Source organism: Tenrec ecaudatus, chromosome 16, assembly GCF_050624435.1.
Source record: "Tenrec ecaudatus isolate mTenEca1 chromosome 16, mTenEca1.hap1, whole genome shotgun sequence".
Lineage (NCBI taxonomy): Eukaryota > Metazoa > Chordata > Mammalia > Afrosoricida > Tenrecidae > Tenrec > Tenrec ecaudatus.
Window position 1 is genome coordinate 16,745,159 of NC_134545.1, and position 13,633 is coordinate 16,758,791.

At 55.5% G+C, this 13,633-nt stretch overlaps 1 protein-coding gene across 5 annotated transcripts in view; it reads left to right on the top strand.

Annotated features, from left to right (window-relative positions):
- TRPV4 (transient receptor potential cation channel subfamily V member 4) overlaps positions 1-11,915 on the top strand; it is a 29,039-nt gene extending 17,124 nt beyond the window's left edge. For all 5 annotated transcript variants that reach the window (XM_075533910.1, XM_075533913.1, XM_075533912.1 and 2 more), the window contains 9 exons: positions 3,222-3,380; positions 3,606-3,698; positions 4,320-4,393; positions 5,193-5,358; positions 5,609-5,675; positions 7,464-7,780; positions 8,221-8,348; positions 10,641-10,762; positions 11,458-11,915. In XM_075533910.1, coding sequence (XP_075390025.1) covers positions 3,222-3,380; positions 3,606-3,698; positions 4,320-4,393; positions 5,193-5,358; positions 5,609-5,675; positions 7,464-7,780; positions 8,221-8,348; positions 10,641-10,762; positions 11,458-11,615 — 1,284 coding nt within the window. In that variant the 3' untranslated portion in view covers positions 11,616-11,915. The remainder of the gene's footprint in view (positions 1-3,221; positions 3,381-3,605; positions 3,699-4,319; positions 4,394-5,192; positions 5,359-5,608; positions 5,676-7,463; positions 7,781-8,220; positions 8,349-10,640; positions 10,763-11,457) is intronic.
- The last annotated feature ends 1,718 nt before the right edge of the window (positions 11,916-13,633 follow it).

Sequence of the window (13,633 nt, forward strand, 5' to 3'; positions counted from 1 at the left end):
TCATTGTCGCAGCCACGGGGTCCGTTCGTCTCCTGGAGGGCCTTCCTCTCCTGCGCTGCCCCTCCACTTTACCCAGCACGATGTCCTTCTCCAGGGACTTGCCTCTCCTGACAACACGTCCAAAGTGCTTGAGACAGAGTCTCGCCATCCTTGCCTCCGATGAACACTCTGGCCGTCCTTTCTAGACCAGCGGTTCTCAACCTGGGGGTCGCGACTCCTTTGGGGGTGGAACGACCCTCTCACAGGGGTTGCCCGATTCATCACAGTAGCAAAATGACAGTGATGAAGTAGCAAGGAAAAATAATGTTATGGTTGGGGGTCACTACCACACGAAGAACTATGTGAAAGGGTCACAGCACGAGGAAGGTTGAGAATCGCTGTTCCAGATGGATTTGTTCATTGTGTCGACAGCCCGTGGGACTGTCCCTATTCTTTCCCAGCATCGCTATTCAAAGGGATCAATTAATCTGCATTCTTGCTTATTCAGGGTCCAACTTTCTCATGCATAAGAGGCGGTTGAAAACACAAGGCTTGGGTCAGGCACACCTTAGTCCTCAGAGCGACATCCTTGCTTTTCAGCATTGTAAGGAAGTCCCGGGTAGCTAGACAGCCTCGTCTTGCTCCCGAGAAGTGACTGAGGGGTTCCAACTGCTGTCCTTGTGGTTAGCAGCCCAACACGTAACCACTACGCCACCAGGACTCCACAGCCCGCAAGAAATCACAAGTGAAAAGGGTGAGGCTTTAGGGGCAGAACTGGGTTCAACTCCTGGCTCTGTAACTTACGTGCTGTGTGACTCCGGACAGGTGGTTCCACCTCTCTGAGCGTTGGTCTCCTCATTTGTAGCACAGGCATGTGGAGAGCTCATGGGATTCTTGGGAAGACCAGAGAAGTTACTTGGCAAGCACCAGGCTCGGAGGAAACATAATGTGGCAGTTACTATCTTCCATGACATCTGGCAAACTCTTTTTTCCACTTAGCAGTGTTTTATGAGCCGCGTTCCACGCCATTAAATCATCTCCTGGAGTAGCTTCGTGCTTGTTAATGTGTGATTCCTCTGCGATTGGTCGCTTGGGTGCTTTGCTTTTTGCTCTTAACTACCAGGAAGGAGAGTTAAAAGCAAAAAGAACCCCACATGAATAAAGGAGCCCTGGTGGCCTGGTGGTTACGCATGGGGCTGTGGCTGCAAGGTTGGCAGTTTGAAACCGTCAGCCGCTCCAAGGGAGAACGATGAGGTTTTCTACTCCCGTGAAGAGTTAACAGTCTCAGAAACTCACAGGGGCAAGTTCTGCCTGGTCCTGTAAGGGTTGCTATGAGATAGCATCGACTCGATGGCAGTGAGTTTGGTTTTTTTTTGGGGTGGAGGGTTTGGTGGCATTGTGGGTTATATAGGGCTGAGATTGCAAGGTCAGCAGTTTGAAACCACCAGCTGCTTTGAGAGAAAGATGAGGCTTAACTCCCACAGAGAGTCTGAAACCCACAGGGGCAGTTCGAGCATGTCCTATAGGGCGGCTCTGAGTGGGCATTTATATGGTGGCAGTGAGGTTATCAAGAATAACACAACAGTCACATCTTTGTGGCTACTCTGTTGCCCAAACCCATGTCTATCTAGAAACTCAAGTCCCCAGAGGAACAGAAAAGTGTACAAACGGGGCACAAAGAGCTGGAAATTGGGGGTGAGTCACCTGCCTTGCACCCCTATTGCTGGCTCTGTGTGCTCTGACAACCCTTTCCTCCTCTTTGTAATGAGAGACCCGCGTGATTTTGACCGCAGGCAGTGGGAAGTTCCCCATCTCTGTTGTACGCAGATTGATTGATAGTGTCTGGCAGAACAAAATTGTCTAAACATCTTGTGTAGTGCTCAGTGCTTGATGTCTGCCCTGGGTTCAGAATTGGAGAATTGTTCATGTATTTAACATCCTTGGGCTAAATTGCCCAATTCTGCATCTTTATTGTGATTACCGCTAGTGAACATACACACAGCAACGCACACACCCGTCCAGCGATTTCTGCCATGTATAATTCAGTGACTTTGATGACATTCTCTGGGTCGTGTAAATTTTTCACCCTTCTTTTCTGAGGTGGGAGAAAGATGGGGCTTTCTACTCCTGTACAGAGTTACAGACTCAGAAACTCACAGCAGCAGGTCTACTCTGCCCTACAGGGTTGCTATGAGCCAGCATTGACTGGAAAACAGTTGTTTTGTCCCCCTCCCCCACCCCCACTGAATTGTTCTTCCTCCATTAACATAACCTCACTGTCCCCGAAGGCTCCCGTCTAACCCTTTTGAATCACTATTGTCAACTGGACCCTTATAGATAGTTCTTAAAAGAGCACCATGTTCTAGGCCAACACTCCTCCTTAAATAAGCTCCCTTACTGCGTGGCTGACAGAAGACTCCAGGGCATAGCTTTGGTTTAAAGTTTATGGATTATTTCAAGGCAGTTGCTTCAGGGCTTCGTTCAGCCTCAACGGCTCCAAAAAGGCTGGAGTCCATGAGACGTTGGAATTCTATCCTGCATTTCCCTCCATTTTGATCAGAATTCTTCCACAGAGGCTTTGCTCGAGCAGTTCGGAACTGGGGGCAGGGCACTCTCTAGTTTCTTCTGGTCTCATGGCCAAGGGGGCAGTTGTTCATCGGCGATCCCACCTCTTAAATCCGAGATTCTGTGGGCAAGCCACGCAGGGGATTTTGCTGCCCAGAAACTCACCGCCCTCCGCAGATGAAAGTTTGGGAACCGTAAAGGATAAATGTTCCTAGAAGCTCTGCATTTTTGTGTTCCTAAAATAGGTACGAAAAGGTAAGACCACAACCAAGCCAACTCCCGTCGAGTCAATGCTGACGCACAGCAACCCGACAGGACAGAGAAGAACTGTTCCTTAGAAACTCTAGAAGCCCAGGCTGCAAATCTTTACGGGCAGAGATTGCCTCGGCTTTCTCCCAAGGAGTGGTTAATGGAGTCGAACTGCTAACGTTGGGGTTAGCTGCCCAATCCATCATCCATGGCGCCACCGGGGCCCCCTCAGAAAGCTCAGTTGGGGCACCATTGGCCAGAGCCTTGAGCGCTGAGCCCTTGAACGTTTGCACTGTCTATGACCCCCATCCAGTTTCCTATATCCACTGGGCACCGAGGGCTTCTGGATGGGCTTGGGCTTGGTGTGTCGGGGTTGGGATGCACCAGCTCTCCGGGGAAGGCGGCCCTGACCACAGTGCCTCTCGCAGAACCGCCACGAGATGCTGGCCGTGGAGCCCATCAACGAGCTGCTGAGGGACAAGTGGCGCAAGTTTGGGGCCGTCTCCTTCTACATCAGCGTGGTCTCCTACCTGTGCGCCATGGTCATCTTCACCCTCACAGCCTACTACCAGCCGCTGGAGGGCACGGTGAGTGCTGCGAGCCCGGCACGCTGGCCCTCGGGGCTCCCCTGCGTGACAGGCTTTGGCACAAGCTGGAGGGTGCTCCCAACACCCAGGGGTGGCTCTGAGCTGGGATGGGGGGAAGGCAGCATAGCCAGCCCAGAGTGGGAAAGGACAAAGGAGGGATGCGTGGCGGTGGGGCCAGATGCTGGAGGGGCTGGGTGAGGACGCGTGTGCGCTCTGCTCCCCTAGCCGCCATATCCGTACCGCACGACTGTGGACTACCTGAGGATGGCTGGGGAGCTCATCACGCTCTTCACGGGGGTCCTGTTCTTCTTCACCAATGTGAGCGCTCGCCTGACACCCTCTTCCTCCTCCCCCTTCCCCTTATACTCCCCCCCCCCCGCTTCTCCTCCCTTCTCTCTACCTTCCCTTCTGCCAAGCCCCTGGTGGCACACATGGTTTACATTGGACTGCTAACCTAAAGGCCAGTAGTTTGAACCCACTCCATGGTGCCACGGAAGAAAGGCCTGGAAATCCAGCTTCCATTAAAACCACAGCCAGGAGCCCCCCGGGAGGGTTTATGGTGTGCTCCCTTCTTCCTGGAGTCCCCGAGTGGAGCAGGTGGTTGACACCTCAGGCTGCTGGTGTGAGGCTGGGGGCTTGAGTCCACCCAGAGGTGCCCTGGAAGAAAGGCCTGGTGATCTCCTGAAACATCAGCACCGGAGAGCCCCGTGGAGCTCAGGTCTGCTCTGACGCACCTGAAACGGACTCGGTGGCTTCGGCTTCTCCTTTTGCTTCCCCTTTCCTCCTTCTGTCCGTCCATCGCCTGCTGGAACTGTGTTCTCCTTCTTGCCCTCCTCCCTTCCCAGCTGGTCTCTGTACCCCATGGGCACGCCCCCTCCTAGCCCTTCCCTCCTGCCCGCCCCCACCTGCTGCTGACTCTCGGCTGCCTCCTCTCCCCAGATCAAAGACTTGTTCATGAAGAAATGCCCTGGCGTGAACTCTCTCTTCATCGATGGCTCCTTCCAGTTGCTCTAGTGAGTAGACGTTGCCGGGAAGCAGCAGCTTCTAGATGGGCTTGGGCTGGTGGGTGAGCCAGCTTGGAGCAGGAGATGACTCTACCAGGAGTGAATTCACCCAGCCTGGGCAGCTGTAACCCAAGGTCTAGACATGGCCAAGGACAGGCATCTTGCTTTTCTGGTTAAGCAAGATTCTGGTCTCCAGAGAGTTAACCACACCGTACTGTCCATAGAACTAGGTTTAATCTCTTATGCTGGCAGTGGATTGCTCATGTCTGCCAGCAGTGTCATTTTGTGTCTTGAGGCTGTCTGCATTTAACGTGGTTGATTATTGATGCCTGCCCAGGGCACAGGCTAAGGCAGTAGCTATGTATGCAAAGCAACTTGTCTATTTCCCTGAGAATTTGGACAGCTAATTGCAAGAGCGGTGGTTTGAACCCACCAAGCTCTCTGGAAGAGATAAAGATGGTACTGCCTGGTCTTGTAAAGATTTTCAAAGGCTCAGGAACCCAATAGATAAGGTTGCTATGAGTCGAAATCGATTTGATGGCAGTAGTTTAGAATGGAAGTCACATACGTACAAAATATCTACTGAACATCCCTGCCTCTCTCTCTTGCACTTCCAAAGGTCGGCATCCTGGGATTGTGTATGGCCTCAGGACCCTTACATACACTGTTAATGGCCAGTTAATTGAGAACCCAGCTAATCCCCTATGTTTCTCTCTTGGGGCCTTGGAAGGGCATCCTGGTAGGCAGGAGAACTTGGGGGCATGCCCCCTCCCCTCTGGCCCCACCTCATGGTCTTGGCTGCCTGCAGCTTCATCTACTCTGTGCTGGTGATTGTGGCGGCGGCCCTCTACCTGGCTGGGATCGAGGCCTACCTGGCGGTCATGGTCTTTGCCCTGGTCCTGGGCTGGATGAATGCGCTCTATTTCACCCGCGGGCTGAAGCTGACGGGCACCTACAGCATCATGATCCAGAAGGTTTGGACAGGGGGATCCTCTGGACTTGGGTGTCCCCACATGGAGCCAAGTGCACCCCATGTAGTTTAGCCGTGCAGACGGTGCCCGTGGACCTGAGGGTTGGAAACCCTGTGGGACAGCAGGCAGGTCTGGGTGTCGGGGATGTAGGAGGACCAGGGTTGAGGTGGAGAGAAAGTTCGGGGTGCAGGAGTGGGGAGAACTTGAAGGGTGTGTCACACTTTGACCTCCCCAATCCCACTGGGGTCTTCAGATCCTCTTCAAAGACCTTTTCCGCTTCCTGCTCGTCTACCTGCTCTTCATGATCGGCTACGCCTCAGGTGAGTGCTGGGGGGTCCAGGTGGGGCTTGGAGGGCAGGGAGTGGCGCAAGGCTGGGGGCAGGCTGCACAGCATGCTGATGATAGTCACCTGCCTTTGCTGGGCTCTCTCTGCGTGCCGGGCCCTGGGTGACCCACTTTACCCCCTTTTGCCTCATCCGACCCTTCCCACAAGTCACTAGGTAAGTACCTTTAATATTCCCCTTTGGCAGATAGGGAAACTGAGGTTTAGAAAGGCTAAATCGCTTGCCCAAGTGCAAAAGCTAGTAGATGGTGAAACTGATCTGATTAAGCCACCCCTAACTTATTGGCTGACACCCCTAACTTATTACTCACTAGTCTGTGGGTCTCTTGGCTGCTTCTGTGGATTGAGGCCTGTGTTTGTGGTCAGCGGCTGGCTGCTCTAGCTAGGGCAGCCTCCTTGGGGGACCTGCAACTGGCTGAATTGAGCTGGTCCACATCGTGGCCCGAGGGCACCAAGAACGTGAGCTACTGTTGGGTACAGTGCCACTTTCACCTCATGGTGGCCAAAGGGGGGCAGGGACAGAGACACAGTACAAGAGGAGAGCTTGGCATACAGGGAAGGGGGAAAGATGGCAGGAGGGTTTGCCATCGGTCACCCAACTCTGCCCCCCCCCAATTTTTTTTATGTTGTTGAGAACAGACGCCAGGGGAGGGAGGGGATAAAATGAGGAGCTGATACCAAATAGGGCTCAAATAGAAAGAAAATGCTTTGAAAAGGATGATGGCAACCTATGTACAAAAGTGCTTGACACAATGGATGGATGGATGTTGATAAGAGCTATAAGGGCCTCCAATAAAATGATTTATTCAAACAAAGCAGACACCAAATCCAACAGTTTCTCCACGTACAACTCAGTGACACATTCAACTTCCTTTGGGAAGCTGTCCGAGGGCAGACAGCCTCCTCTTTCTCTGGCTTCACCACTCCCCAAATCAAGCTCAAGCTCATGACCTCTGTGCCCCGACACACAGGGTTTCCGAGGCTGTAAATCTTTACAGGAGCAGCAGACAACCTCGTCTTTCTGCCAAGGAGCAGCTGGTGGGTTTGAACTGCCAACCTGGCAGTGAGCAGTTCCTGACTCCCCCGACACCTTTGGATGGTCACTGGCTGTGGGAGCTGGCCTGTGCATTGTAGGCTGTATGGCTTGGACTGTGTCATCCCTAAAATGCGTGTTAGTGCCCGAAGCCCCATATCTGTGGATCTGAGCCCATCTGGGACTCGGGTTTCTTGGTCATGTCCACCAGGATTATCCATGTAAGTCAGTGGTTTCCAAAGTGGGCGATGCCCGTGCCCTGGAGGGACCGTGGGTGGTCCAGCAGGGCCATGGAAGCAGATGCCTACACTTTATCCTGGATGATGGGCTATGGCTGTTAGGTGCCACCAAGCTGGCTGGCCTCAGAAACCCTATGGGGGCAGTTCTTCTTGATCTTACAGGGATGCTATGAGCTGGAATCCGCTTGATGGCAGTGGGGACAGTCCTGGCTCCCTTACAAAGCCAGTGGCATCTCCCCTCCACGTGCCATAGGGCCCGGTGTCCCTGGGGACTGCCAGGTACTGGAGGGAAGCCTCCCCTGGCTGTACCCTTCCTCATCAGTAAGTTTCTAGAAAGAGCGAGGACGTTGGGATCTCGAAGGTCTTGGCTCGCCCGGCCAGTTGGGAAATCTTGGGCCTGTGCTCTCACCTCTCCAAGCCTCAGTTTCCCCCCTCCCTAAAATGGGAGTGGCCTTTGCCACCACTGACCCTCCCCACCCCATTCCTCCCAAAGCCCTCGTGTCCCTGCTGAACCCCTGTGCCAACATGAAAACCTGCGACCAGGACCAGACCAACTGCTCGGTGCCCACCTACCCCTCGTGCCGGGACAGCGAGACCTTCAGCACCTTCCTCCTGGACCTGTTCAAGCTGACCATCGGCATGGGTGACCTGGAAATGCTGAGCAGCGCCAAGTACCCCGTGGTCTTCATCGTCCTGCTGGTCACCTACATCATCCTCACCTTCGTGCTGCTGCTCAACATGCTCATCGCCCTCATGGGCGAGACGGTGGGCCAGGTCTCCAAGGAGAGCAAGCACATCTGGAAGCTGCAGGTGAGTCACCCCCTCTCCCCCTGGGGACCCTACCCCACCCGAGCCAGGTCCCTCCCCCCCGTGCTCCTGGCAAGATGGGGCTGGGAGGACCTGATCCATCTGGCCTCCACCTCCTCATCTGTGAAACAGGCTGCAAAGCCCACTGCCTCCTGGCCAGAGCCTCCTGTCAGCACCAGTCTCTCTCGCGATGCCCGTAGGAAAGACGCGTGGGGCTGAGGGCACAGGCCTGTCTGTCCGTGGAGAACCCAAGGAGCCCTGAGGCGCTTCCTGCCTCATGGAAGCACAGGGGATGAGATCGTGTGTGGCCCCCTTAGCCCAGGGAAGCTCGGTGTCCTTCCCCCCACTGTCCTCGGCTGTGGCATCCGCCCTGACTGGTGTGTGCAGAGTCGCAGGGCTCCGTCGGGTCTTCCAGGCGCCGGCTGACCCCTGTCTCCCCGCAGTGGGCCACCACCATCCTGGACATCGAGCGCTCCTTCCCTGTGTTCCTGAGGAAGGCCTTCCGCTCCGGTGAGATGGTGACCGTGGGCAAGAGCTCGGATGGCACTCCGGACCGCCGCTGGTGCTTCAGGTGAGGCTAGTGTGGGGGTGGGGGCAAGACCCCTGGGAGGGGGGAGGGTCGGGGGAGTGGGATTCCCACTGCTCCTGCCTCCATGCCTACCCATCGTCCTTTCCCTTGCTCACTTGCTGTTTATACAAAGACGTTTCATTTGGTTGTTGGGGGAGCCCCGGTGGCGTAGTGGCTACGTATTGGGCCGCGATCTGAAAGGTCAGCAGTTTGAAACCACCAGCCGCCTCGCAGTAGACAGGCGAGGCTTTCTACCTCGATAAAGAATGACAGTCCCTTGGGTGTTGAGCATAAGCTAGCAGTGCCGGGACAATTTGGAGGAGAACAAAGGTGGTTATAAAAACCATTTTCCTGTGCTTGCCACAATGGATGGATGGATGGATTGTGATAAGAGTTGTACGAACCCCCAATAAAATGAATTTTTTATTAAAAAAAAGAATGAATAAAAAAACCCTCCCAAACCCATTTTTTATCAAAGGCACCGAATTACACATGCCGAAGTTGTTGAATTAGAGAGTGTTTGGTTGTGTATATTTTTGCCACAATTCCAGGGAAAAAGAGAAAAGTGACAGTCTCAGAATTCCGTGGGGGCAGTTCCACCCTGTCCAATAGGGTCGTGGCAAGTCGGCATTGACTCACTGGTGGAAAGTTCTGAGTATGTCGCTGTTGAGAACCGACACCAGAAACAGACGCCCATGGCCCAGCCAGCAGCCTCACTCACCTCCTCCAAGTGCTGCCACCAGTCTCGGCCTCCTTCCCGAGCGGCTCTGCCCCAGGAATAGCAGCGCTCAGCCCCTGGGCCTCTCCTCTAGTTTTCCCAGTTGCTGTCATCCACTCAGTTCCATCTGGATAGTCCTTAAAGGAGTGGAAGCAGGAAGCCACCGCTTTCTATCAGCCACACACTGGGTGGGTTTCAGTGGATCAGCGACGTGGAGGACCCAGCCATCCACAGCTCCCTGGGCTGGGGTGGTCCCTTCCTGGCTGAGGGGTCCTCTGCAGACAGCCACCGCATCCCCTGGGGACTGGCTTTGAAGGCAAATCCTACCCCTCGCAGGTCGGGAGTACATGCGTGTTCACGCTTGGAGTCGGGCAAGACTGCAGTCCCCTTCAGATGCTGTCACTTGGCAGCCGGTGCCCTGAGTCAAACACACTCCCCTCTCGCAGCCCCGCTGTCCTCGTCTGTAAGATGGGCGCAGCGTTTGGGGGACAGGACACTGAGGGAAGTTAGTCCATCCCCAAGGGGCAAGTATTATAAAAGGCCATCGTGATGAGAGGGGGAAAAAACCCAAACAGATGAAGGTTTTTCAGACCAAAAGGAACCAACTTTGATGGCTGACGGGATGGGGGGAGTAGGGGACGGGAGAGGAGAGGCATAAACTAGAAGGTATGTGAGGGCAGGCTTAGCTAAGGGGGTGGGGATGACGATATTCTGCAATAGGGAGGAGATTTAAAGAAAAGAAGGAGGCAGGGTAAGCCATTAGGAGGTTTCATAAGTTCTTTCAATGGCCACAAAAAAAAGATCAGAAACGTGATAGAGGCCAGACTCACTGCCACCGAGTTGTTGTTGACTCCCAGTGACCCGGCAGGACAGGGTAGAACTGCCCCTGTGCATGTCTGAGACTGTCACTCTTTACAGGAACAGAGAGCCCCCCTCTTCCTCCCAAGGGGCCGCTGGTGGCTTTGAACAGCTGACCCTGCAGTTAGTGACCCCATGGAGAACCCACCCGCCAGCAAGGCTCTGTCTGAAATGTAGACTCCTGGGGGGATCGACAATAAAAAGTTAAGAGAGAGAGGGAGAAAGAGAAAGAGAGAGGGGGAGGGAGAAAGGTGGGAGGCATGAACAGCCTGCCATCCTTGCTGACTTGCAGCCATTGCTCCAAAAACGGAGGTGGTACAGAGATTTAAAAAAAAAAGATAATAATAGAATTATTTTGAAAAAGGAAAAAAGTAGTTTGGAGCCATGTTGGGCCCAGGAGCCCAGAAGTGACGTCACCAGGGAAGGAAGCCCTGGTGGCCCACCCGGTGAAGCACGTGGGTACTTACTAGCTGAAAGGCAGTTCAAACTCCATGGGTGTCTCGGAAGACAGGCCCGGTGCTGGGCTTTTAAAGCCTCCTGAAGCCGTTCTGCACATGCACGCACGTGGGGGCACCTTAAATTGGACCCTCCCCACCCCCACGGGCAGCAAGAAGGAGAGCTTGCTGAGGGGCTGGAGCAGGGTGGTGGGCAGCCTGGGGATGGGCATGGGATGCCCATCTGGGTAGGGGGGCTCCCCCATGACGCTCCGTTCCTGCCAGGGTGGACGAGGTGAACTGGTCCCACTGGAACCAGAACTTGGGGATCATTAATGAGGATCCAGGCAAGAATGAGACCTACCAGTACTACGGCTTCTCCCACACCGTGGGCCGCCTCCGGAGGGGTGAGCAGAAGGGGAGGGAGGGGGGAAGGGAAGGGGGAAGGGGGGACAGGGCCCAGCCCATCTTCATTACTCATTGGCTTCTAGCAGCCCGTCCTCTCTCTGGACCTTGGTGTCTTGCTCTCTGTAGAATGACCACTCCGTTTCCTAGATGCCTAAGGTGGTCTAGGGTGGGCCACCTCCCTGGGAGGGCAGGGTCCTTAGCCTTCATGGGGTGGAGAAACCCTGTATTTTTTTTAATAACCCATAAACTCAGAGACGTTCAGTCCTGCAGACCAGACTTGAGTCCTGGTTCCCTGTGTGCCCCTGGGCAGGTGCCTGGACCTCTCTGAGCCCCAGTTCCCACCTCTGTCAAAGGAGAATAACACTACCTGCCCCCCTTCACTCGTGGTCAGCAGCGTTGGTGGTGTCGTGGACTATACAACCATAGTGGTAACAGTTCAAACCCACCAGCCGCTTTGCAGGATAAAGAGGAGGCTGGCTGCTTCCGTAAAGAGTGACCATCTTGGGACCCCCACCACCACCCCCTGGGGCAGTTCTACCCTGTGCTCTAGGGGGCTGCGAGCTGGCATCGCCTCGACAGCCATGGGAGTGGCTTCTGGCTTAGCTTGCGGCGGGAACCTGGTACACTGTGGGTGCACCCCCTGGGACGCACACTCCCAGCGCCTGACCCTTCCCCCACTACACCCACCGCACAGATCGCTGGTCCTCGGTGGTCCCCCGCGTGGTGGAGCTGAACAAGAACCTGAACCCAGACGAGGTGGTGGTGCCTCTCGACACCATGGGGAACCCCAGCTGCGATGGCCACAAGCAGAGCTACCCGCCCAAGTGGAGGACTGATGATGCCCCCCTCTAGGGGCTGTGGGACCCCTCACCCCCTCCACCTGTCTTTTAAGTCCATGTGCATTTCAACCGAGGCCTGGGTGCCCACTGCACCCTTCCAGTCCCCAGAGGCGAGGGCCAGGTGGAGATGCCGCAGAGACCCCAGGACCCTCTGCGCCCCCACTCGCCTGCACTCCGGGCTGGGGCTCCTGGCCGCTTCTCTCACTCCCATGGAGACACACCAGCCAAGGCCAGGCCCCTCTGCTCACAGGGGTGCCAACATATTTATTTATTCAGCTCTCAGGACAGCGGCTTGTCCCCCCCAGCCCCCTCCGAAGCCTCAGGGCCCCTTTCTGGAAGTGCTGCCCAGCTGAGACCCCACCCAGCCCCGACTCTCACCGTGGGCTTCATGTGCTACTGGGCACAGTCGTGGGGTGGCCTTGCTGAGGGGCCCGGGGCAGGTGGACCCTGGGGCATGTTTGTGCTCAATAAAGGTCATTCATTAACGGTACAGGTGGTGGGGACCATGGTGGGACTGGGATGGTGACAGCTGGGAATGCTGGGGGTTGGGGGGCAGCAGTACTAGTGAGGGCCAGGAATGGTGTGAGAGACAGTCATGCTGAGAGACCGTCACGGTGGTGGTGGGGAGCGAGGGCAGGGCGGGTGCCATGCTCAGGGCATGGTGAAGCTAATGGTGGGTGCAGGGCAGAGATAGTCAGGGAGGACGGTGGTGGTGCTTGAGGCTGAGGGTGACCCTGGTAAGCACAGTGCTGGTGGTTGGAGCGTTGAAGGTGGTAGGCTGTGGGTGGGCTGGTGCGTGGTGGTTCTCCCTGGGCCCTTTCTATTTCCCTTCTCTGCCTATTCCATATTTGCTCCTGCCCCCACCACTAGCTTCCCGATTTCCCCCAGCATGGAGTCAGGGGGACGGACGACTGAGGTGGGTGGCTGAGCCGGGGTGGCCCTCCCTGGGGCTTATCTGTGGGCTGCACAGATGTGTGGATGGGGCTAGAGGCAGCCAGCCTCCCTCCTGAGGGCTGCCGTTCACCTGGGGTCACCCCATGGCCAATTGGGCCTGGATGCACTCACTGCACCAGGAGAGGGTTCCCCTAAGACCCCCCTCTGCTGCCGCCATGAACCTGAGAGCCTGCAGCTGCAGAAGCTGGTGCTCCCCCCCCCCCCGACTCCCTCTGGCTGAGGGTCTCTGTCTCCTAACAGCTTCAGGGAAAAAATGATCTTGGGTCTTTGAGGGCCCAGCCGAGGGCTCCCGCCTGGCAAGGAGACCCCATAGGTTTCCGATGCCTGGGGTCTGCAGACCCAGGTTTGCCCCCCTGTGTTCTTTTGTGAGAACTTCGGTCAAGGAGCCTTCCTGGTGTAGTGGTTACATGTTGGGCTGCTAACCACAAGGTCAGTAGTTCAAACCCACCAGCCGCTCCTCGGGAGAAAGATCAACTTGCTACTCCTGGGCAGAGTGACATTCTTGGAAACCCACAAGGGCAGTTCCACGTTACCCTGTAGGGGGGCCATGAGGAGGGACTTTGGGTTGAGGATCTTATTTTCGGGCACATCCGTACCTGAACTTGTTTAGCCTCCCACTCTCTTTTCTGGAAAAACAAAAACTAAAAACTCCCCCTGGTAATTAAAAAAAATTTGGGTGTATGTGGGGGTACTGTAGCCCCATAACCCAAGATGCAGTGGCTCACTCACTGCTGTGGAGTCAACGCTGATTCACAGCGACCCCTGCAGGCTCCCAAGACTGTAGCTTTACAGGAGCCGAAAGTCTGGTCTTTCTCCCAAGAAGCTGCCGGTGTTTCACACTGCCGAGCACTAAAACGCCCCTCTAAGTCAGCTCTGACTCGATGGCAGCGAGGTTTTGGAGAGTGTTGGATCATTCCGGTCCTCCAAGCAGGGATGCCCCCCATCCGGTGCCCCCGATCGCCCACTTTGGGAAGCACTGCTCCACGTCGCTGCCATTAAGTCCTCAAGGGAGATCCTATGGGACAGCGTAGAGCTGCTCTGGTGGGTTCTCCAGTCTGCAGATCTTTTGGGGGAGCA